This window comes from Hakea prostrata, chromosome 7, assembly GCF_041222555.1.
Source record: "Hakea prostrata isolate BN-2017 chromosome 7, UWA_Hpros_2, whole genome shotgun sequence".
NCBI lineage: Eukaryota > Viridiplantae > Streptophyta > Magnoliopsida > Proteales > Proteaceae > Hakea > Hakea prostrata.
In genome coordinates, this window is record NC_142606.1 from 62,111,329 (window position 1) to 62,138,245 (window position 26,917).

General features: G+C 37.5%; 1 protein-coding gene across 1 annotated transcript; it reads right to left on the reverse strand.

Moving 5' to 3' along the window:
* Nucleotides 1-4,989: 4,989 nt before the first annotated feature.
* LOC149011608 (protein FLX-like 3) lies at nt 4,990-24,769 on the reverse strand. Its single transcript, XM_089160404.1, has 5 exons — nt 24,591-24,769; nt 14,725-15,262; nt 14,413-14,558; nt 5,257-5,336; nt 4,990-5,151 (listed from the first exon to the last, which is right to left on the reverse strand). Exons 2-5 carry the CDS (start codon nt 15,249-15,251, stop codon nt 5,071-5,073), a joined length of 834 nt encoding a protein of 277 aa, XP_089016530.1. The 5' UTR covers nt 15,252-15,262; nt 24,591-24,769; the 3' UTR covers nt 4,990-5,070.
* Nucleotides 24,770-26,917: the final 2,148 nt, after the last annotated feature.

Genomic DNA, 26,917 nt, shown 5'->3' on the forward strand with positions numbered 1-26,917 from the left:
TTTATACCGATTCCAGCTTGGTTTAACCTGGGAATCATTTCACCTTTCTTTCCCTCTTTTAATATAGGAAACCAGTTCACTTAAGTGAACTCATTGAGCACGAGCTCGTAGATCACTTCAGCCAGGTGTGGGAAAGCAGAGGCAGCACCAAAAGCAACGCTGTGGAGTATTAAGGGTTCCTCCTAATACTCATTTATAGCTTAAATGTTATCTTAAACAGGCAACCTCACCAGTGACCACTCTTAAATGTTATCATATCCGGCTCTCATTTATATCAAGACAAGCTCCTTAATCTGTGAGATCACTTGCCTCAAGTTTCTTCAGGGATTTTCTCAATCGTTACTTAGAATTATGCCGTCTCATTGGTACTCAACTACAGAATTTACGTAGCAGTATTGTATTGTTTTTTTATCCATTTAGAAATTCCTCTAATGATTCAAACCCCGGAACCAAATAGAATCTACCTTGCTTCTGTTCATTCCAAAAGGACTGCCAACATAAACTAAATACATCCACAAAGAAGCTGCCTTCAGGTCTTAACACTATGCTTCCAGATCAAAATGTGGGGCAGTTCCACAATTATAAAGACGTGCTCTCCCAGTGAACCCCATGCATTTATCACAACAGGGTTTAAGACTGTTGTTCACATCAGGCCAATGCCTAACTCAGCACTTTGGCAATAAGCACAGCCGGACATGCTCATTTTCTGAAGGATAACAGAAACAGTAGGAAATGAATGGACCAAGTACCCAACCTCAAAGCAGATGAATCTCAAGTTGGAAAGGCCACTCCAGTAGCCAAAGCACCTACCTTTCTCTTCAATAATAACAGTTGTTGTTATCACTGGGGCACGGATAGAGAGCATGGACACTATAACCCAAGAAAGAAACAATCAAGAGCTAACGAACTGCATTAATCGAACGACATTTTCTAGATCAACCATCACGTTAGCTGCCCCATGTAATCCACCAGAAAATGAATAAGATACATCACTTTTACCTATACTGGCAGAAGCAAGCGAAGCGGAGCGACAAATCATCCAATTATAACCATAGAAAAAGGCAGCTGAGTGGGGGAACAGCACCCTTCCATCTGCATGACACAAGGGAAGGAAATCAGAACAGTAACATGAAATGTAGGATCGAAAAGGAAAATCCTGTTGCCAAGACACTGGTATAGAATAAGTCATTCCCACATTGGTACAAGACCATGATCAAATGTTTGTTTTGCTAATGGCTCAGGCATTTCTAAGATACAATTGCTCAAAAAAATGGTATATGTAATCACCAAACACTATGGTTAGAAACAGGTTAATGTTATTAGACTGTAAAGTCGACAATCAAATAAAAAACACCAAGAACACTCCATAAGGCCATTAGAACTAACAGAACAGCTGGGACAGAATGAATCTATTATGTGAGTCAACCTGTAGGATAGGATGAATCGAAGATGTGTATCTATGTTAACATATGGAAAAAACATAAACCTACATGCAGATGTAGCCATTTCACATGCTTGTACACAGCAAAAATGTTTTCCCAATAGCAATGTAGAAACTTTTATTCCCCACAAGAAAGATACCAGGAATAAACAAAACAAAACAAAATAAAACAAAAAAAAAGTTAGAAGTGAGTGAGCCATCAGAAGACACCCAAACCCAAGTCGAGTTCAAACCCGAAATCCCTTTTGGGAGCAGATACTAAGCTAAGACAAAGTTTAAACAACTAAATCGTGCCTTCAAGTTCTCAGGAAGAGAACTAAGAGGCGGCTCATGTACCATCCAGGAGCTGTGAGACCCAGCAACAGGAGGAGGAAAAAGAGAAACGCAGGGGGGGTGGGGGGTTGAGGGAGGGAGGGAGGGAGGGAGGGAGGGAGGGGGTTTGTCAACACTTATTCCATAGCCAGTCATCAAATTGGTGAAAAGGATCAACACCACAGGATGAATCTGAGGAAGCAAAGGGAACTGCTAAACAAACAACAACATTAAATGTGCTGTACAATCAGCTAAATACAACACCTAGTGAACCAGAACAAGCTGATAAACTACCACACACATGCCCCAGACATGCATGAAGGTCAAAACCTAAATGCTTAAGTATTTCATCAATAATCCCACTCCAGCGGATGTATTCAACATCAAGAAAGACAATATAATTCATTCACAATCACTTTAAATTTCGCCTCAAAATTCAAACATCACATTCCATCTCTCCTCACCACTTCTGTAAAATCTATCAAGTCTTCCTCCTGGAGTCAAATTTGTTACTCAGGCAACATCTCAGCGTCATTGCCTATCTGATTCCTCGTATAGCCTTCAACATGCAGAATGGATCATGCTTTGTGATGATTCTTTGTCTTATCACTGTATCATAACCTATCAATTCTGACAGTACAGCTACTTCGTGTTCCACCCTTCCCAGGAACTTGAAAACATTCACCTCAACATCATCATCTTAGTTACTTTTTATTCTATTTTGGGGCATATATCTTGATGCCACATCTTTTTACTACAAAGAATCCAATTGTATAACCATTTCATAATATCTTCTATCAACTATATAGACGTTTCAAAAGCACAGAACTACAAAACCACAATCCACGTTATCTTTCTCTGAGGGCACTATCCTCTAGACAGTGAACTTTGCCCACTTTGTACTTGCCACCTATCATTTCTAGGCTGCATACACTCAACAAGAGAGAAGTTCAGCAGAACAATATGACCATACATTTCCAAGAAGTGGTAACAACCGAATTGGTATTTCGAAACTCTAGTGGTACCACTAAGACAACATACAAAACATCCTCCAAGGCTCAAAATGTGATAGATAAGTGTCATCCAGTGTAAGCATCATAGCATATGCTTTAACATCTCTTTCCAAATCCTAGTTTCTTGGCTAACCAACTTTTCGCCCAAAAATTATAATAATTTCATTCTCCATCTGTATCAGAAAATTAAATTAAGACTACATAGTTAATATCCAACCGTCACCTGCCATACTCAGTTGCTATTTCAACATGCGATGCCAGCTTCTGAACTGGATAATCATAGAATTCCAGTCTATCAAAATTCATGATGAACAAAAACACAGAATATCTATTTGTCATTATCTAGTATGAACAACCCCCTCAAGCATATTCAGAATTTTACTAATCGGGCTTTCTTGCACACTGCAGTCCAACTTCTTGTTTTTAATGGACATTGGAAGGCAACAAAAGCAGCCGATATACAAATATCAAGAACCACAAGCGAAACATAAAAAATGAATGACACGAGATCAGCAAATCCCATCCAAGTTATCCACCTCTTAGCTATTACAGTTCAACCTCAAGGTATTGTGCCAAAGAACTGAAGAAGTATTATGGAAACTGAGTTTCCATCAAAATTTCCATGGCCACTGCCTGGCAAAGGCAAACCAAAAGTCAAAACACCTAGTCCAGACTAGCAAGAGCCGCAGTAAACCACAGCACCCCCCCCCCCCAAAGAGATGATGATAATGTACACATCGTCAGAGGATGAAAACACAAACAAACCATAGGCAAAAACTATCTTGAAAAGAAAATGTAAATTGATGGGTGTATAGCAGTGAGGATACTTGCCTATGTACGCAGACTTCAAATCAGAAATGTTCAATCCATTGTGATGTGGCATGTCCATTCTCCGGATATTCAGGATTCCCTCAACTCATGCAGGAAGAACTCGTTCATTTGGAAGGTGACTGGACTATCTTGACCCGTGAATATGGTTGGAAAAACTAAAAACCAAACTAACAATTAGAGCCAGACAAGAAACCCAGAATATGAACCATAAACTAAATAAAGGGGACTCAAGTATCTTGTAGGCTATTATATCCAAATTTATACAGCAACTGTTGGATGCCCATATTTTTGACTTGAAGCACCATGATATCACCACCATAAATCATTTTAATTATTCAATCACACGAAAGGCCTAATATCAGTCAGTTACAACTATTGCCCTGCTCCATTCGTAGCCAATCAAATCCGGGTGAACATGTATACCCATTCACCTTCAAAAGATAACTGCACCTCAAATCCACTTTCCAATGGGCAAATGACAAAGTATTGAGGCTCTAATCCACTCTCCAATAGGCAAACAACAAAAAAAACTACCACATTCCTTTTTCCAATCCACATTTTCCTAGGCTCAGATCTTGGCATATCCATGCACATTGTGGTCATCACTCGCCATACATGCCAACTAAAGATTGACTTATCGTGTGGTGCATCAAAATTGAAGTCAAAGAAACAGCTGTCACAGATACCAGCTTCACCCTCAAGACTTCTAGTCTTCAACCTAGCAATAATCAAACCCTCAAGAATCTTGAAATCCAACAGATAAGACCGACACATCCTAGTCCCAAATGAAGACCATTAAAGAAGCAACAAACAGCATGGCATTGGAAGTGGTCTGCTATTTAAATCATCGCAGGGGGACTGTGAAATGGCCTTTTATTCAAATAGGTCTGTGATAAACTACTTTCTTCCCCTATTCTCCGAAGGCCACACTAAAGCAATGACCAACTCAGCAACCCTTACTCCAAGTTTACAGACTATCCATCATACCAAGACTATGATCCAGTGACAGCTGTAAAAAGCATATCCAATAATCATCTACAGTCACATCCACCAATAAAAGAAGCCTGAAGACCCTCCTGCTTCAATGTAAATTTATGCAATACTTATGCCATCCACCGAATACAGATGCAAATACACATTTAGAAAAAGAAGTATAATCAGAACTCCATAAAATATAGCATCTAAAACATAGGTCAAGGTTAATGGCAATAAAAACCAACAACTCCTAACAACAGCTGGGTCTAATACCCTATAGTTCATTTCAAAGTAACGATTCTTTAGCAAAATAAAACCAACAAGGCATTACAAATCCTATTTGAGCACAGTTTCCAGTTTGCTAAGAACATTCTCTTAATAGATATCTGATGCCACATGCACCTTTCAATGTGACACTTCTAAACATTTGAGTTCCAGGGAACAAAGCAACAAAATAGCAGGTGCTATTTGTCCACTTCAAATAGAAATATCCTGATCTCAGCAACGTGCAGGGTGCGGATTCTCAAGCCCCCATGAACCAGAGCCAGCACCATATAAAGGACCTTTGTCAGCAACACTCTGAAAATATATAACATGACACATTGAAAACAAATAAGACACTTCCTCATCAGGAACTTGAAAACTATAAAAAGCAAACTTGAAGAGATTCATAACTATCCATACCAGATGAGACCCATATCCATTCCCATAAGCAGAAGGAAACCCTCTGTCAGGGCTGCTTAGTTTGTTCCTGTAAGCTCCACCTTAAGTCACCATACATCCACAGAATAAGTGAAAGGCAACAACCCAAAAGATACAAACTAGCAATTATCCTATCTATTATTCATGAACATGTAAAGATGTATTTACCACAGAACTGTGGGCATAGAATTATGCAGGACCACATTATTCTCCTGTTATGGTTTAAAGACAAACTAATTTAAAAGGGATCTCTAAAGCGGAGGTACTTGACTAATAGTTGTGAAAAGAGGCCTCCAGGTAACAGAAGTCTGTAAATAATGTCAATAAGGGGAGAAATAAAAAAAATTAAAAAATAAAACCCTGATAAATTCCAGTGGTATGGGACATAGTCAGGTACTTGTACAGGTCTACATTTGGAGAAGCTAAAGAAAGGTTTACTCAACATCCAATTATAGGGCAGAAAATGTGATGTGAACCATAATTTAGGCCCCTGCCGAACCCCTGGATTGGCCCCCAAAGCCACTCCAAAGCTACGCATCTACTGCTGGCCTAACCCTCCAAGAGTAGTAGTTTGGTCCATCCAAGCCTTAATTAGTTGCTGATTTCAATTTTCAGTATTTTCTTTTAATTTTTAGAAGAGTCTTGATTAGTTAGGAGTCCAGTTTGAGTTAAGGATAATTTCTTGAGTCCTTGGGAGTCCTCTTTAAAGATAGATTCTTGCAAGTCTTTATTTACAAGAGTTCCTTTAGTATTTGAGTCTTAGGGGGAATCTATTCTCAAGGAGATTCTGTTAGATCTTTAAATATTTACTTGAACAGTTGAGATTCTTCGTAACCGAATCCTAATCTATAAAGGAAACCCACCTAGGATGGAGTCTTTTAGTAGGCTATAAATAAAACTATTCTTTCTTTGTATTTTCTTAAGTCTGGATGGACTAGTAGGCAAGCCAGCAACATTACAGCAGCTCCCCCCTTCAAATCAGGTATGCACAACCCTTTCCACTCCCCCTACCTCCATTGTGACCACTTCCCTCCCCTTCCCCTGCAGAAAAAAAAAAGGCCCCCACGACACCCTAAAACCCTCCAACTACCCCCTATGATACTGCCCTACCCCTACCCCTACCCCTACCCCTCCCCCCTCTCCCCTACCCTACAACACTCTCCCTCCCCTTTTCCAACCCTCTCAGCCCCTCTCTCCTCCCAACTGACTTGTGGCAAGTCTGAAACACAGAAAAAGAAAAGAAAGAAAGAAAAGAAGAAAAGAAAGAATGAAAGAGAAAAAGAAAAGGAAAGATCCAAAGATTGCCCAAGATCCATTCTCAAATCCAATTCTATTTGGATAATCCTAAATTTTCCCAAACAATCCTTTCACTTTCTGTTACCCGAATTCCCACAACCCAAACCATTCCAAAAATCAACGTTAAACCTCCCCTTACCCCAACTGCAGGTTTCCTAGGAAATCCTTGATACACCCTACATCTCATTGTCACATCCCATATTTATTCTGGATATCTCAAAATCATATCATGGGGATTTGTTAACACCATAAGCTTTTTCCTATCATCCCATAAAGTCCATAAATTGTTTCCTAGTGTTTCCCTCCAACTCCTATAGATCAGAGCAACCCATAGGCATCCCATACATTTGTTGATTTAATTGCTGGACGATTCTGGGCGATAGGAAAACCATCTTACGAACCCTTTCCATCAAAATGTCTCAAACCATTAGCAAAGGAAGACAATCACACCTAAAAAACTGTGAACTGATTACATCACTGCCTATTACTTGAAATATCAAAGGAATTCTGTTGAAGCATCACTCAGAAGGTTAAATGTGCCAACAACCAAACAAACAATTTGCCATAACTATCATGCTATGTTTTTATATTGAGAGAGAGAGAGAGAGAATCATATTACAGATGATCATAATATACGTTCCTGAGTTTTGAGTCAGATCGGATTCAGTTTTTGAGTCTTATATAATAGTTTTTTATTGGCTACAGCCTTGTATGAGAATTTGACTAATAATATTTAGCTTGAGTCTGTGAGATTCAGATTTGCCAGTGGGCAGTGTTTGACATGGTTTTCATTTTTTATTTTTACCAATTTTTCAAAAATCAGTACTTAAATCATTTTGGGTCAAAAAGCAAAAAACGTTTGGCAACAAATAAATAAAAAAGTTTTCTACCAAAAATGTGTTTGGTCCGTCATTCTGTAAAAATGAGGAAACCTGCATGTTTATGTGGGAAGGGTGAAAGCCTAGACCTGGTGCGTGGCCAGGAGCAACGCGACAATGGATTACTGTTTTAGCCTCACAATAAGCATAACTAGGAGAAGATGGATAAATGCAAGATCCATAAACTGCAGCAAAACATAGATATACAGATAAATAATCAAAACTTCAAATAAACAGTGGTTGTTGACTCATGTATTTTCTTTGTTTATCAAATATTCATATATATAGGCATCTATACCAGAAACCTGGACGTTCAGAATTGCTTAAAGTTTCTGGGGGAAACCTTATTGATCTAAATCTCATTTGCAGTGATTCTCTTTCTTGCCGAAAAGATGCTACAAATTCCTTGGAGAATGATCTATGATGATTGCCTCCAAAGAGTGGGAAAAACCGTATGTGTATTATTCTTAGCATAGATTCTCTAGGTAAATCATCTTGCTTGCCAAAAGATCCCCACTGCCTGCTCCCAGATGCAGAGGTAAGAACTCTGATTTATCAGCTCGTGGACTGAGATAAACAAATTTCAAGAGAAGTTTCCTTGAGTGATAATTTAATTTTACTTAGGCAAAGCAAACCCTAGAGAGACAAACAGACGAGAGAGAGCGAACTGGGATTGGAAATGGCAATATAGGTGGTGCTGCTTAAGTCGCAAGTACCAGAAGCTTGTGCTTCCACCACTAATACCAGAGACTGTTTGAGTGGATGGGCGTGCAGTCTGCCCCTGCCCCACATGTGTAGTTCAACGCCATCAGCAGTTCCTGAGTGCTTGCGTTGTTCCTCACCACGCCGCAGCTCTGCACTTTCACCCTTCCTACCGTTACAACCACTACCATCATTTTCGGAAACATGTCAGGATGGCATAGAATGGATTAAATTGAAGAAACCTATCCTGTCTTTTTTTTTCTTTTTTTTTTTTGGGGTCAGCAGAAACCTGCCTGCTTACGTGGGTAGCAAGAAGCCAGAGCTGCCGGAAGAGAGGCTGTAAAAGCAATGGTTTTTGGGATTTGTGGAACAAGAACAGTTATATCTAATTTGAAATTTAAATTACATTTTTAGCCTCACTCTTAACCATTACAATCACATGTGCTTTAAGAAGCACCACAAAAAACATATGAAACTCATTTCCACAAAAAAAAAATCAAAAACAGGTTGAGACCTATTTTTAATTACTGTATTTTTTCAGCTCTTTTTAAATAGAAATAGGCTGTGTAAATTGTGCACCAAATACCACCATTTCTATTTATTCAGGCAAAAATCAAAAATAAAAATCATGCCAAACACTGCCTCAGTTAAGGGTGGGAAATCCATGGGATTCTTCCAGACAGTTGGTAGAAAGCCAAAGGTCATTCTTTCCCTCTTAAGTGATCCATCACGGATTCACAGTATTTGCTGGGAATGATCTAACCCAGAACTGGAGGGGTTAAACACAGTTAAAGATCACAACCAAACAGTGTTGACAATAGTTTTGTTTTAGTTCCTGTGTGGCTGAAAATTGATTCAACTTGTTGGGAGGTCTAATCGCATTCTCTTTATATCTCAGTAAGCAGATTCAACACCTGTTGGGGCTTATTTTCCTAAGATAAGTATAGGGACAGGTTACATAGGTTGTTGACCTCTAATCTTTTGAATCCAATGCATATTGTGCCATGGTTATACAACTCACAAGACCTCGCAAGATATCTAGATTTTTCAAGAATCAAGACAAGACGGGAAGCAAAATGAATAAAGTTGAAAATCCTGGCCAAGATCTAGGTTCAACGGGGATTTTGGTCAACCCCTAGTTAAAAAAAAAAGGGAAAATTTCCTTGATCTCCATATTTTAAAAAGATTTACTTGATAAGATTGTTTAAAAAAAGTTTTACCTTGAGTGGGATTTGATTTTGAAAATATTTACTTACTACCTATTTTAATGCTTTTTGTTCCCCTCTAATAAAAGTATCAACCTTAACTACCCAAAATATCCTTTAGAGATTTTTTGTTCCTAAAATTTACTTACTGTTTCTCATTTTTTCAACTTCTTTAAAAATTAATTTACTCTCTATTTTAATTACCAATCATAAGCTTTTCAAAAAATTCTTTATAACCAAATTGAATTTTTCATAGTGAATTTCTTTTCGCTAAACCAATTTCACAGTATCTTTGTTATCCATTGTATCTTATTTTTTTTGTAGGAATAATAATTAAAATTTTGGGATAATATTTTATTCATTTTTTAGGAGTAAATTATTAAGAAAATTCTAAAATTTACAAAAATATATTTTTAATTAATTTGAATTTTGCTAGCGATTTTTGCTACCTCTTAATTTTACTCTTTTTTTTTTTTTCTAATAAGGATTAAATTATCAACAAAAATTAAAAAGCATGAGGATTGGTAACAAAATTATAGGAGTAAATATAAAAAATATTTAAATAAAGCATGAGTAATAAAATTATAGGAGTAAATTCATTAAAAATCTTTTAGAAAACATGTGTAGCGGTTACTAAACTTTAGGAGTAAATTATTAAGAAAAAACTTTAAAAAGGATATTTTAGGTAGTAGGTCAAAAATTTTATTAGAACGGAACAACAATCATTAAAATAGGTAGTAAGTAAATGTTTTCAAAATTAAAACCCATCAAGGTACAACTTTTTTGAAACAACCTTAACAAGAAAAAAATTTAAATATAGTAGAACAAGGAAATTTTCCCTTATAACAACGCCTAGTTTCAATCAAGATCGAGTCATCTCAACTTGATCTTGACCATCTCATGGCAGATCTTTCCTCTTGCTGGATTTGTGCATTTTGCTGGATTTTTCATCAGAATTTTGGTCGGAACAACTCCTAACTTACTACTTCTTTGGATGTGGATTAAATATATGTTGAACAACTTAGCTTGATTTATACTTCGACAGAAACAAAAAAAAAATCTAAGTTATTAACCTTTTTTTATTCAAAATAAAAAAATTTTGATTTTAGTTTTGTTGCTCTTGAACTCTCGTGGCACAACTTATAGATAAACCTATTTGTCAAGTGAACATGTTTGATGCATTGTTTGAGTTTAAACCTTCATGTATTCACTTATATCAATTCATAAGTATGTATTTTATGTTTAGTACGTCTGCATGTTCTTTAGTGCATTGATTCAAAGTTAAGGTTGAGTAGGAACCCACATCAACACTAGTTTTCTCATAAATCTAAGGCCACCAGTGTGTTTAGTAGGTCTAAAATAGGGTGAATACCAATTTTCAGCCCCAACTGAGCCCTGAAACCTACCGAGATGAACCACCAAGTTGGCCCGAGTTGAGCAAGGAACAAATGCACCATCACAGCTGAGATCTCAGATTTTGGGGCCACTGAGATGCCCATCGAGATCAAGATCTCAAACCATGATTGGGCCACTCACTAGGCCTAGAGTGGGGTTCCCCACTACCCTCTTTGCAACTCCCACACCCCAATAACACGCTCACAAACACATCTCTCTCAATCGAAAGCAAGCATGACTTAGCCTGAGCATGATGCAGATCAAACACCTGTTTGGGATCGTTTTCTTTACAACAAGCCTAGGGTTGGGTTCATTAAGTAATGGGCCTTTGATGCCATGGTCTAAGTTTTAATGGGCCCTTTTAAAGGCATGTGAATATAGGCTTAACTGGTCAGTTTACCCCATATTAGAGTTTGAACCAGTTCAATACTGGGTCAGATTAAGTTGGAGTTTTTGGGTCAATTTTAAAAGGGAAAGTTTTCCAGATGGATTGATTTTGAAAAGATTTACCTAATAAGATGTTTTTCAAAAAGCTTTACTCTAATAGATTCTATTTTTGAAAGGAATTACCGAATCCCAAATTTTGTGATGATTTTTCCCACCCAACCACTATTCTACTGAAAGTACCCAAATTACCCTCAAGGTAAAGTCTATATAAAGTTAGTATTTGTTAACTTTTTAAGTAACTTTTTTCCCTAATTCAATTCCTAAAAAATAGTTAGACAATCTCACACTAGAAATTTTCTGATAACTTACTCCCAAGAGTTAGTTAACTAGCATTCAAAATTAATTTTTTTACTTAAATTAATATTTCAAAAAAAAAAAAGGAAAAAAGAAGAGGAGTTGGTAAGAAATTATTATAGACAATTTTTTATAAGTACATTATTGAAAAAAATTTAATTTTGAATGCTAGTAGTAATTCTTAAGAGTAAGTTACTAAAAAACCCCAAACATGAGATTGTCCAACTATTTTTTAGGAATTGAATTAGGGAAAAAAATACTAACTAAATTTATATTTATAGAAGTCTTCACTTTGCGGCTAATTTGGGTAGTTCATAGTAGAATATTGGTTGGGCAGGAAAAATTATCACAAAAGTTGGGATTTGGTAATTCTTTTCAAAAATAGAATCCATTTGAGTAAAACTTTATTAAAAACATCTCATTCGCTAAGTCTTTTTCAAAATCAATCCATCTGGAAATATTTCCCCTTTTAAAATAAGGTACAGGAATCTTTTAGATTGTGATTGGGCTCTATTCACACTCCCACACAAGTAGCTGGAGTTGTGTAATACGTTGAATACAATTAGTATTCCTTTTAAGTTAAGGACCCCACAGTTGGCTGGTCTCATCCCTAATTATAATTATGCCCCCAATCCTGACAGCATGGAATAGGACTAGAGGTAATAATTTTGCTGTTTCAGAACTAGGCAGCTACTGCTACCTTCCCCTGCTTGAGAGTAATCTTTGTTTGCTCAGTGAGCTGATCAGCTCCTTTGTGTTTCAAGTCCAAGATGCGAGAGGTTCTTTGGTGTTCAAAGCTCAAGAAGCCTGCTACAGTTTTGGCTTACAGTCCAATTCTAAAAATTGAATGCGGATTCCACACACACACATACCCCCCAGAGAGAGAGAAGAAAAATGAGTCAATCCCTGATCATTGGCCCACATTGCAGCCCCATTAGATCTTTAGAAGAATAGCAGTAAGACAATTTAGGGTTTCAAAGGTTTTTGGGCAGGGCGGGTTCAGGATCCATTAAGGTCAAAACAGAATTAAAGCTCAAGTCTGAATTTCTGGATTAGGACCCCTGTTTCTGGATATTTCAGGTACCTGAAAGCTGGAATGTTTCCCCTTTGATTGCTCTAATTAGGGTTTTTAGAGCTCTCAGTTAGGCTGTAAAAGGGTCTGGTTTGGCATTACAGACTCCGGGTCAGAGTTCTACGGGTCTAGGATTGAGGTTTGGTAGTTCTGGAGTAAGAGTTTTGAAAATTTAAGGATAGTGTTTATAGTTTCAGAATTAGGGTTTATGATTAGGGTTTGGGGATCTAGGACTAGGGTTTTGAAGAATTATGAGTTAGGGTTCTAAGGATCTAGGGTTAGGGTTTCACAGTTAATTACGGTTTGGGAATCCAGGCAACAAGATATTAGGGTTTTGGAATAGTGAAAAAGGCTCAATTGGGATTGAGTAACAATTAATGAAACTGCAATGTGGTAGAAATCTGATGGAGGGATTAGGAGATATGGATTCAAGGGTGTAAAAAGAAGTGGTCAAATGGGGTACAGATGTTCAACAAAAAATTAACAGAGTGGGATGGGGAATGGAATATTACTTACCTATAACACAAGTTTGAAAATGGATTGAGATGGTAATGGATGAGGTGGAGGCAGGCTACAAGCACACCGAAGGAGAACCCTTCAAATAGAAATCTGATGAGAAGCTCTACTAACACCATGCTTTTAAGTAGCAACACACTCTTTTTATTAATCTCTAATATGAAATCTGAATTCTTACTAGTCTGAAATCTAAATCTGTTACACACATAGGCCTTGTATTTATAGCCTGGAACTGACTTTCCTAGTCTGTACTCAAAATAGGATCTAACTTGAATATAAATAGGACTCTTATTACTAACCTAATAACAATTGTTTACTCATGTGCATCAGGAACTTGATAAGCATTATTTAATGCTGATAAGGTCTATTTAATTAAGGCACATTACTTCTGATAGATCTGACCTAGTTCAAACAAAATAAAAACCTATTTTCGTACTTGGCCTGAATGCTGAACTTATGGGCCCATGACTACATGAACTTGCTAAACAGAGAGGCCCAACGTCCATACCTGTCAATCCTAAGTAGGGAAATTCGCCAATTTGGTTCTGGACATGCATCAGTATCTCAAGATCTACTCCATCTCAACCAAAGACCCAACACACCAAATTTAACAACCACTATCCCAATAACCAAATCAAACCCAAACCAGGGAATTAGTGGTCAATAAATTCAGAATTCATTGGGGAATCACTTCTAGACGTACTCCATACACCCTAACTTAATACTAGTGTAGTCCTAGAGATCTCGGAAACAAGAGTCGCATTTGAGTGAAGCTGCTTCACCCCCCCCCCCCCCAAAAAAAGGGGGGGAAGAAAAAAAGAAGAAACTGGTTCAGGTATTCCCCTAGGGAACAGAAAATTTTTCAACCAAAATTCTGATTTCCTCTAAAACACGGATCAATATCAAGGATGAATTAGCATCAGAGATGATTAGACTAATATTGGCTGAGAATAGCTTCAAAGAACAAAATAGGGTCTGAGTTAAAGGATGTACGCCACGCTCAACAGCCAGGAGTTTAGGGCCATAAAGAAGATTGCCATCAGGAAAATGGTGAGCCAAAGGTTACCAAATCCGTTTCATTAATTTATTAAAGTTCAAAAGGAAAACTGTTGAGGTATTCTTCTGCAGAACATAAACATCGTCAAAAAGGAACTTAATTTCCTTCAGAACACATATCAAGATCAAGGAATAAAATCAGAACCAGAGAAAGGATTAGACTGGTACTGGTCATGGCTATTATATTTAGAGTAACAATATCTTCCAAATTAACAGCGCAGGATAGGCAACCACAACAAGCTAACAAATACTAAGCATATGGCAAGTAAGGAAATACCTGAAGCCCATGGTCTACCGTCAACACTTGCAAGGCCTGCATGTAGCTTTTCAATTTCACGTGCCATGGATACTAAGTTCTTCTCCATCGACTGCCTATGTTCCATGAACTCAATGTTTGCCTTCTTTTCATACTCCACGGCAGTTCTGTCCCCCCCCCCCCCAAAAAAAAAGAAAGGAAAATCCTTCTATCAAAATTTAAATTTCAAATCACGTCTATCCTTGTGAGGTACAACAAAAAACTATCCATAACAATAGCAGGCTCTGAAAGAAAAGAAAATTATGAAAAGCAGCTATAAAATTTGATATGGACCTAGCACGCATAAGTTCCTGGTGCAGCATATCAAGCTCTTGCCTCATACTGGGAATCTGTCGATTTTCAGCTTGTAACCTCACCAAATCTTTTGTGAGGTTCTGAACTTGAACATCCAGATCATTTTTTAAGGCATCCAGTTTCTGAACTTCCATACGCAGTTGCCCAGCCTCATTTTTCAAAGGCTCAACTGCTCTCAGATCAGCTTCCAGTTTCAATCCCCTGTCAATAAGCTCTCTAGAATGAGCTTCTCCCTCCACACGAATATCTGCAATGGTGATATTCATGCGATGCAGTTCTTCCTTTGCAAGACCTAGCTCCTGCTGCAGGGCGATACGATCCTCAGCTAGTCTTCGATTGTCAGCCAAAAGCCTACGAATTTCAATATGCTGAATTTCAAGTTCTTCCTCTAGTAGAGCAGGATGAGGTGGTGGAGGCAATGGGCCCCGATTAAATGGGCGTTCAGGTGGGAATTCACGCCGTCCATCATTCAAAGAATGTCGAGGCATACGATTTCTCCCAGCCATTATGTGTAATCCTACAATAGGAAGTGCAGAATCATGGTCTATAATAAGAATATAAAACTTAAGGAGATGCATGAAATTTTTCATGAACTAGAGGCCCAAAAATGACATTCTATTAGATGATGTGAAGAAACCAAATGAATGATAAAAAACCAGAAGACCTTGGTCTTTAGAATAACAAAAGAGACCATAAAAAATATCCTTCAGTAAATATCTGGAAGATGTTGAAAGATTACATCATGCCAACTATGCTTTTTTGAATTTAAAAGGAAAAAAATTATTAGAAACTATTAATGATTCTGACTTCTGAGTATCACGACAATTTTTATGCCCAAGACTGAAATGTTGCTTGCAAAAAAAAAAAAAATTTTAAATTAAAAGTCTTCCTGTTCAGTCTTCAGGAATCAGGACTCAATTAACCCATTGATCTAATTGCTAAAACAACATTCTGAAATCTCCTTTAACCTGCAGCTGAAAGTTATAGTTACCATATGCCGTGCCTAATTACTATATTTTTTTAATTACTGATTTTGTAGGAGAATGCCAGTCTCTTAATCTGAATCGAGTATGGCCTCCATAGGAGAGATCGGCATGGGGAAGCCGGGGAGGTAAATACCAATATACTTGTATAAATGAGCAACAGGGAATCACCCTGAGGAAGAATACTTACTCAACAAAACATGAACAATAACCATAGCTCACAGGAGATGGTTTCTGATCCTATCATCCATTATACCAACCTTAGAGGATCCTTTTCTATTTCCTCCAATATAAAAAAATGCAGGCTGGGTGTCGCAGCTGGCTGAATGGATCGTCTGCTATTTTTTCATTTGGGAAACCAGCTGTTTCTATGATTCATATTAACAGCAAAAACGATCCAAGGGACAGTTGGGAAAGTTCCCAGTGTAATGACGTTTCTTGATGTTAGTAGCTATAAATTAACAACATAGTTGAGGTGAGCTATCTGCAATTTGGTACCCTTTGTTCTTGGCCAACTCAAATGGCCATTTCAGGGGGTTTGATGGAGCATGGAGCAGGAACTTGGCATAGAACCTATTTTAGGCCTTTTGAACACAATGGCACCATCAGATATTAAGATTTATGAAAAAGCAAGTTGACATTAGAGTTAGATCTCAAACCATCGGTTGCAACCACTACAATGAACTAGAAGTCTAAAATACCCTAGTCTACAAAATTATTTAGTCATGAAAAGTAGTCAAATAATCATACGTTTTATGTATAAATTTTTTTTTAAAAATCCAATAAGCAGTAGGAATGTCCAAATTGCATTATCTTGGATGTGCTTGAAGGTAGGCTAGCTTGGTTGCAGATGTAGACTAGATAGAGCATCAATCATCTGCCAAGGCAACTCCAACAAATTTTTCAGTAAAAATCAACCAAAATCTCGAACTAAGATTCCAAGTTCCAACAATAAGATGCAGAAAGTCAAGTTGCAGTGACATATCTAGTCTTAATTGAGTTTTGTGCCTTTCTATGTATCAAGTTGTTGCAAACTCTGGTTTAACTAAGATCCCAAATTGAGATCTTGAGTTGAATGAGATTTGTTGTGAGTTGGGATGGTTTTTTAGTTCTCCATTGATCTCGTTTAGCCTTTTCAAAATAGTAATTGGCAAATCTCGTGAGTTCTCGATCTATGATTAGACTCGTAGCTTGGGATGGTAAGTCAGATTTTTCCTCTTCTCCTTTTGTCAAGCAAGTCAACTAATATTTCCAACCGAATGAGCAATTGTCATCAGTAAAAACATAGTTACTATATCCCAACTCCCAAGGTTGTCATGATGTGGCACCACCTGGTTTCCCTGAGGAATGGCTTGGTGTTGCCTAAAGTTTTGCCTTGACAAATATGTTATATGGTGTCCTTGTTGTTGGCTACAATTTTCTTCATTACTGATATGATTTCCTATTTCAGCTTGTCATTTGCTAAAAATCTGTCAGAACTTCTCTGGTTTTGGTTCTATTTTCTTTTTCTGTTTCTATTTCCATCAAAGTTGTGAAGGCATCGCCCAAGAGTCCAAGCACCTTCAGAGTATCAAGGCAATCCCTTGCTTTACTGAATGTTGATATAGCCTTAGTATGACTAGTGGCCAATGCAATAGGATCTCAAGCAAAACCCATTTGATTTGGGCGGTTATGCAAAGAGGTAGCCAAAACCAAATAGGGTGCTTAGTATTTCAACCCAGATGGAACCTAGGGTTTTGATTTGAACAACAGACATGAAATGATGTTGCAGGAGGAACACTAGAAACTAGGGAACCTACAAGGGCTCACTAGTCACTCAAGTCTTGTTAGGTTAGACAATTACTAATGAAAGATGACAAATAAAAGAGGGAACTGCAGTAAGTAATAATTCGATAAACATGCAAATTAGACAAAATAACAAAGTAGCAATATCAGCCCTAAACTAGTAAGCAAGACTAAACAAGACTCATTAAGAAAACATGGGGATGGGGATCATGGAAACATAACACCTAGTTGAGTGCAAGTTAGACAAGAATTCTTAGAAAACACTTGCTGCCCTAGTCCAAAGAGCCTAAAACTAACAATAAAATTCAGCAGTTCATCAAAAGTGTATAGATCCTATCAAGAAAAATATAAGGGAAGAAGAAAAAAAAATACGGGAAAGGAATGGAAGAAAAGGAACAGTAATAACAAAAGGGAAGTTAAAAAAACAAAGAGTGAACCATAAAGGAACCCCAGGAGAACCCAAAATTAATAAAACTACTGATGGGGAAGAAAAGGGAAGTTTTTGGTAACAAAGGAACACTAGAAATACTTTGTGGATGACATAGGAACAACAAATAATTAGTAGAAAGTAATTTCTGGATGAATAAAACATCATTACAAATATGAATGGAAAGGGAAGGGAAGGTTTTCATGACAAAAGGGACCAATTTAAAGTGAAAGCAGTGGAAGAGGGGCTGTTGAACAAAGAAAGATGACACGGCAGCAAGGTGCTGCAAGACAGAATAAGAGGGAGGCGACCTATTTACACAGAAACTAGAAGAGTGGGGGTAGAAAGCACTAACTGAGGGGAGTTCAAACCAGAAAAAGAAAGCAAGAGTGAGAGACCAGCGTTAGAAATAAAATTCTGCTTTTTCTTTCTTCATTCAATGATTAAATGGGATGTGCGTACAACATTCTTATAATAAGGGGGGGAAATTTAACTCAAAACACATTTTTAAAATCCCAAAAAGACCCTAGGTGACTCACCATTAATGTTTAACAATTAGAATCAAAACTGGAAAACCAGAAAGTACACTTAAGTGGAAATAACCCACAGGTTATTTGTAACCCATGGATGGACCCAAAACCCAATTAGACTGAAATAACCCAAATAAAATTAAAATAAACCAAATTAACAGAAAACAACCACAAGGGACCAAACTAAACCGAAATTAAACAAATACGCCTATGGGCGGTGCTCCTCATCCAACCAGTGGACTTTAGCAACCCGATAGCCTGTAAACTCGTCGTCAACCCAAACTGGAGCTGCCATGTGCCAATCTCTACACTGGCATCACTGATAGACTAAAAATTGCCGCATAGCTGATGTCCTCATCAGACGGTTAATAAATTAATGGTGTGATTGGATGGTTAGGTTATCACCTGGTTGAAGATCTTCAGAAAACTGCAGGGAAGAGATGGTTAGGGCTTTCAAAGGGGATCTATGTGGTAAAATTTAAGTTAGTATGTGACTAGCACACGAGTAACTTGTAGATTGTAATTAGTTGCCTCAGTGGCTTTGCTGATGTTGCCTATCTTTTACCCCTTACCCCTGAGACAACTAGACACCATGACAACTACAGTAGCTGCTGCTGCTGCAGAGTTCATGTTCATCATGAGACTTGGTCTAATGAGTCACAACCAGATTGATGCATGGTGAGTCATATCAAGGAAGCTCCCAGGTTGGTAATATCTTTAGTTGCTAACCTGACCTGGCAAGTAACATCCATTCTCCACCCTTTTCATACTCTTTCCTTTTCCCTATTCATTACTTTTTTTTTCAGAAACTCCTATTAATAGGAATTCATCTTCAGCCCAGATCCATCATTGGAATCATGGTTGTCAAAGTGTCCGCCTAGGCGCCTAGGCCCATATCTGGGTCAAGGCAACCTGCTGTCACCTTTTTGCCAAAATATGAGTCAAATAGAGATAAAAGAAATGGTATAATGGGAAATTACATAAAATTAAATACATAGGTAATTAGTAGAAACACAGGAAAAGGGGAATGACTCTATCATTTCAACATTTGAAGTTAAACAAGAATGTACAGAAAAGAGAGGCAGAAGTGTTGAGAAGGGGAAAAAAATATACCGAAACCCAGTTCACTTTTCCCACCTGTGTAAAAGATCAACAAAGAGAAGTACAAAAAATGTACTTATACAATGCTCAAATTTAAAACCAAACCCAACCTTGTATCCAAAATTGGATACCCCTAACACCCTCTCTCAACTCGCACTCTCCACCTTGAAAAGATTTCAAACCAACCCACTACTCCAACAATAATTACTACTCTAAGTGTTGTTCTCTTACTTCTTGTTGTTTCTCACAAGCAAACCCCCCCCCCAACCTATTTATAAATGGGATGGGAAGGATTTCTCACGTTTCTTTCATTCCTTCTCTCCTTTTTCTTTTATTTTTTTTCATCGTATTTAAGCAGGCCATGTGAAAGGCAGAACCAGCATGGGAGTCTTTTTGTCAAACATTGAGGCTGCCAACAACCCACCTTCTTTAATGAGGAGAACCTACAAACCCCCCCCTCCAACTCATGAGGAGGAATTGATCAAGCCTGTCATGCTTTTGTATCCATACACACGTTGTTTACAATGATGATTGCCAAACTTCTACATGCTATAAAACTGTCCACCGTAGTTTACCAATCCTACAACCTAGTTGCCTACCTTCATTCTTCACCATGCGCATTGGAAGTGCATATACCATTCTGGGTACACCATCGTCATGCATGTACATTCAATATACACCACTTGGGTTGCAATACCATATCTACTACCTAGTGTAACTATTTCGGTAGCGCTAGTCCCTCGAATGAGTCTCTCTCAATCATAATGTGGATTCTCCTTCGCACTGATAATTTTGTTCCATCATGCGATCACTCCACTTGCGTGGTTTCAATCTATCGGTTTTCAGATTTACCTCCATGTACTAATGTGGTGGTAGCCTGGTAGATAGATATTCCACCCTCTACATTCCATCATCTTGTTGTACATCTTGCTTCATTAGTATTGTGAGAGGCTCTCTAAACAAAAATGATGGAGCATTAGTAAAATCTATTGAGGTGTGACACAAACTAAATACCATCCCGTCTAAAAAGATGGTGCTAGTGGTACTGTGTTCATATTTCTTTTCCTCCTGCTCCTCTTTGAGTGCATATCTCTTTAGCTTTCTGCACTCTTTTCATATGCCCCTCCTTGTTGCAATAATGAATTGTTTCATTTTCTTGTCCGAAAGTCTTCTCCATCAGTTTTCTGTAATGAGTACTCCTTCTTAAGACTGCATCAAGGATACTCTCCTTGTCTCTTCATTCAAAAGAATTTTAGTTACTTGACTCATTGTCAATTACCATGAAGTGTTAAATTACTAAGAGACACCACTAATGTCTCCCAACTGTCAGGTAATGACCTAAGAAGTAACAAGGCTTGCAACTCATCTTCAAGCGCCATCTTCATAGAGGAGAGTTGGTTCAAAATGGTTTTCACCTCTTTCAAATGGGAAGCAACTAGGATTCCTTCTTTCTACTTGAGATTCACAAGCTTCTTTATCAACAAAGCCTTATTAGTAGCATTTTTTTCTCTCGTACAAGTTTTTAAGTTTCTCCCAAAGTGAATATGCCAATGTCTCTATACATACTCAACGGAAAACAGAATTGTTCAAAAATTGTCAAATAAATCCAACAACTTTTCGATCCACGAGTTTCCAATCATCAGCAAACATTTCCTTTGGCTACGACGAATCACCTTTTATGGGTGCATATAAGTCCTCACAGTACAATAGGTCCTCTACCTTTGCTTTCCAGATCATCCAGTTGCCTCCACCCAAACGAACCCCCTTGTTTAAGTAGTCATATGCAGGATCACACGAACAATTTAATTAGGATCGACTGGTTGTGAATCTAGTTTTGATACCACTTGTTGGGAAAAAAATACCAATACTCGATTCATAGTTGTCAAAGAGTTTGCTCAAGCAGCAAGGCGGTTTTTGACCACCTTATTTGCAACCCACTTTCTTGACGCAAATTTTCGGCCGTTTTATCGTCTAAGAGCTACCACTTTGTCGCCTCGTGCGCCGTATTGCAGCCTAGGTGCTAAAGTGGTCACTTTGTTAACATCTTGTAAATCATTTTTTTTTAATTATTTTTTAACATCAATTTATATTCTACAAAGCCATATAGGAATTTAATAGTTATTCATCTCGAATTCGGGAATCAATAAATCATCAAATGGAGAATGATTTGGAAATCAAAATAATGTGATCTATTAATTATCAATTATCATCTTCATGGTCATATGTAATGATGTTTGATGAGATGCACTTATGTTTGATTTTTTTTTTTTTTGGGGGGGGGGGGGGAGATAATATTTCATAATTATGATGCTTGAATTTTTATTTTCTTTTTCTTTTTCTTTAGATGAATGTAATCCTTGAATGCTTGTTTAGCTAAATAGAAATTTATCAATTTAAAAGTAGTTGTATTGAAAAAATTGACCCCAACCGCTTGGTCGCCGTATTGCCACCTAGGCACCACTTCATCGCCCTAGGTGGTGCCCCAACCACTTTGGTCACCTTGCCGCCTTGACAACTATGACCCGGCTCACTTTTCCCACCTATGTAAAAGATCAACGCAAGAAGAATAAAGTACAAAAAAGCATACTAGTGAATTGTGATATGTGAGAAATCTCATTAAGGAGGGAGGATTGTTGGCAGCTCCAATGTTTGACAAAGAGACTCCAGTGTAGATTGTGTTTTTCACATGGGTTGCTCAAGTAAAATAAAAACTAAAAAGGAGAGAAGGAAATAAGCATGAGAAATCCTCCCCACCCCATTCATAGAGAGGGTGGAGGGTTCTGCTTGAGAGAAACAGCAAGAAGTAAGAGAATAACACTTAGTAATCTCAAGTGTTGAGTGAGTTGTGATTGGATTAGTGTTGAAATAGTGGGTTGGTTTGTAATCTCTAAAAGGAGAGTGCGAGTTGAGAAAAGGTGTACCGGGTATTCAATTTTAGATATATGGTTGCGTTTGGTCATAAATCAAAGCGGGTATACAGGGTATCCACTTTTGGATACAAGGTAGGGCTTGGTCATAAATCAAAGCATTGTATACTTTGTATGTCTTCATTCTCATAGTGAAGAAGTCTCATTATAACTGTGGATATAGGCAAAGCCGAACCACGTAAATTGTTGTGTTTATATTTTTGTAGTAATTAAGTTTGCGTAATTTCAAATAGGCATGTTTGTCCCAGATAGACATTTTTCACATATCCCAATTCATAAGTATGTTTTCGTACTTCTCTTCGTCAATCTTCTATACAAGTGGGAAAAGTGAACTGAGTTTCAGTATTTTTCCCAACAAGAAGCCAGAAGCAAAATCATGGTTTGATATGAAATTCTTGAAGAGATCACAACTAGCAATACTACCCCAAAATAGTTAGCAAGACAAATATATAGAACCTACGACTACTACTAGTGAAGTGGTAGCAGGACCAATATGAATCTACCCCTGGTCTCGTAGCAGAAAAATTGATTGGGGGTTGGTGGATTGGTAGCAATACCAATACAAATCTATCTTTGATCTCACAAAAGGAGAATTAGTTGGGGCTGAAACTCTAAGGTACCAATTGTCTAAACTCTAAAGAGGATAGTCTCCGGCGAGATTACCAAGCCCAACATATCAGTCATAAAGATTTGACAAAGTCATTTCTTTCTGAAGCTGTTAACATGCCTCAACAGTGGTGAATCAACAGATAAATAAAATAGAAGTTCATGATGACGGCAATAAATAGTTGAAAGAGAAATCAGAACATGAAAGGAAGAAAGAGAGAACAACAATAACATGTAAATAAATGTGAGATGAGAGAGGAAGGGAGAGAGGACAAATGTTAATGCACAGTAAAACGATCTTTCAATTTCAATTTGATCATTGGTAGATTACAATAACCCCAACACTAACTAGGACTCAAAATTGAAATAAAATCTTAAACATAACTCTATACAGATTTTGAAATCTGAAAAATGTTATCATTAATTCAAGTATCCAACCCTATAGAGACCACATTAATAGCAATAATAGGAGAACTATGAACTACCAAGTGAACTCACTCTTTAAGTCTTATCCAATTAGATAAATCTATGTAATAAGACTTAAACAACTAAATCAGGAAACCCTGCTAGATCCGAAGACCCAAATGAACAAGGTTTGTCTTTGTATCAGCCCCTCAACAGTTTTGGGCTGGTCCAAGAAATTGCCCCTGGATCAGTTGGTAAGTCTTATTATGGTGATAATATTAGTAACTGCAGGTTTCTTCAATTGGCTAACGATATATTTATGATGTTTATAATGTATGTATAGGTATAAGGGAGAAGGGAAAAAAGAATACAGGTGCCTAGGCAGTTCTCCACCATCTAGGATCGCATTGACAACTATGAATCTTATGCAGAATCTCTAACTTCTGGTTCCATCTTGGGTCCTTAATCCCTGCTACTGTGGAAATGGAAAAGGTTTTCTAACCCTAGTCCTTACATAATCTAGAAATCCCATTATTACTTGCTGCATAAACCCTTCCAACTGTTCCAGGTATAAAGGTGTTCTCAGAAATAGGTTACAAAGTTTCGAGTGATGCCAAACTACAAACTGATGCTTGGCCTAGTGGTAGAAACCGAAAGCCAGGAGGTAGCAAATTGGAATTTCACGAGTTAAGAATGGAAGACAACAAATAAAGAGACGCTATTTCCCTGAAACTAAGGACCAAAACCAAGCAGGAAAAGCGATAATGCAAGGAATGGACACGTTTCATAGAAAATCGATTTACATTTCCATCTTCATGCCATTCTATGTTTGTTTTTATTTTTTTTGGGTAGAAGCCATTCTACGGTTATTAGACAGAACATGAGGATTGAGGTGCAGAGTGCCGTAAATGGGTTGCAACGTAACACAATCGGAATCAGTCACAAAATAAACCTTTCATCAATCTCAAATAGACAAGATTCAGACTGCAGATAAAGAATAACCAAAAAATAAATAAATAACACAATAAACCCTTCATTCATCTCTAACCCCCATCAACCATGGCAAAACCAAGATTCCTACCTCTTTGAAGCTCTCACGCTATGTTTTATCCTCGGAGAACAGATGAGAAAGAAATGACGTCGGATGCTTTCAGAAGAAACTTAAAACCCTAAAACCCGGCTCTCGCCGCGCACCTGGAGGTCTCGCTGCTTGGGGTGACTGGGCTGCTCTTCAGCCTTCCGAGGATTAAGAATTTTACTATTAAGAGTTTAAGACTTTCAAGGGCCTTAAGTAAGGCCAGTCAGGCACCACTTCAAATTTTAGCAACCGGTTTTCTATTCGACTCGGTTTGTCTATGGTTTGACCGTTTCGGTTGTTATTCGACCAAACATTTTTTCCCCCTTTCTTTTGGGTAGAAATTCAACCAAACATTATTAACCAAGGGCACATTTAATTACTCACCAAAAAGAGTTTAGAAAAGGATATTCATGGAATCTGACATTTTAAACAAGATAACTCTGATAAAAGCATAAAACCTTGCTGATGGTGTTTTTGATTCCAGAAGCAAGTGTTTCTACTTTAGAAACAACTAAAATTGTTTTTTATGTTTCCTAAAGCAGGAAGAATTGTTGGGTTTTCAAATGGGTCCTTAATAAGTTTAGTTGCAAGGGGCGACAAAAACCCATGCTTTCGCATGTGAGGTAGTAGTGACTTTGGATTTAAGAAAACTTAGTTTGAAAATTTTAAGAATTATTATATATATGTTAGGAATTCTAACATTTACGCAGTGGATAATATTATAGAACAGTAGAGAGGAAACATTCAAACACACAACACAAGGTTTTTATTTGGTTCGGTCTTTCAACCTACATCCAAGGATGAGATATGCTCTCACCAAGCATATGCAATCGAAGAATATCAAAGAAGGTGGTTACAGCACTATGAAATCTACCCAACAAGATCCCAAGCATGAGACAAGAAAATGATTAACTAAACAAGAACGAAGGCACCTGTTTCAGCAGAGTTCCAATCCTTTTCTTCAAGGCAACCGAACCACCAATACACCAGGGATTCTCTCAAGCCTTCAGAAGCAAGCAAGCTTCAACAACCACGCTTAATCAATCTTGTACACAACAGCTTCAAGCCCAGCAACCAGCAGCCAATCGGTTCTTCAAGTAACCGGAAAACCGAAACCAGAGAGAAGAGGAGAGAGAGTGTGTTTGATCGAATGAGATAACCAAACCCTAACCCCCAATTCTTGTATACAAATAGAAAATGAGAAAAGACAACCCTGCCCCTTAAACAAATCAATAAGACAAAGCCAATCCAAAAAAAAAAACTATGGAAAGACTAAAATGCCCCTGAACTCATTACAACATTCTCCACCTTGACTTAATTATTTTGCCGATGCATACACCTGAGAGAAACACAACCCATCAAACAAAATATAAACCAATGTAAAGCAATTTATAGAGATAATAATTTCAATGAGTTTAAGGCAGACTTAAACTTATTAACAGGTACAACCTTAGTCATAATATATGCAGGGTTAATAGAAGTATCTATCTTACACACATCAACTAAACCCTTAGCAATAATATCTCTAATAAAATGCAACTTTTCATCAACATGCTTTGTTCTTTCATGAAACACACTGTTCCTAGCAAGACACAAAGCACTCTGGGAATCACAATAAACAAGAGAATGCAAGTCATGAAAACCAAGCTCCCCTAGAAGCCCCTTAAGCCACATGCATTCCTTCACAGCCTCAGACAAAGCAATGTACTCAGCCTCAGTGGTTGAAAGAGCCACCACATGTTGGAGGGTGGACTTCCAACTCACTAGATTCCCACCAAGAGTAAACAAGTATCCAGTAATGGACATTCTCTTATCCAAATCAGAGGCAAAATCTAAGTTACAATATCCAACAATGTCTAACTTATCAACACAAGAGTTATCATGAACAATTTTATAAGATGCATAATTTTTCAGATATCTCAACAACCACATAACTGCATCCCAATGTGAATCACATGGCCTACTCATGTATTTACAAACAAGACCAACGGAATATGCTATATCAGGTCTACAACAAACCATAGAATACATGAGGCTACCAACACATTCTTGATATGGTCTATCGATTCTGAAGACAATAGAATCCATTCTAAGCTTAAAATGAGCACCAAGAGGAGTATTAACAGTTCTAATATTATCATGTCCAAACTTGTTAACAAGTTTATGAATATAATCAATTTGAGACAAGGTCAAAACACCACTAGGCCTATCTCTATGAATATCAATGCCAAGAATCCTTTTAGCAGCCCCTAAATCTTTCATTTCAAACTCAGATTTCAACATAGACTTTAATTTACAAATCTGAAATTTATCCTTTGATGCAATAAGCA

Bases quoted from the DNA above. Each gene is read 5' to 3' on its own strand.
- LOC149011608 (XM_089160404.1), bottom strand. From the start codon at position 15,251: ATGGCTGGGAGAAATCGTATGCCTCGACATTCTTTGAATGATGGACGG. The intron at 14,559-14,724 runs GTCCATATCAAA...GGGGGGGGACAG, and splicing joins CAGGAACTTATGCGTGCTAG to AACTGCCGTGGAGTATGAAA. The intron at 5,337-14,412 runs GTATTTCCTTAC...TGGTGACTTAAG, and splicing joins CGGTAGACCATGGGCTTCAG to GTGGAGCTTACAGGAACAAA.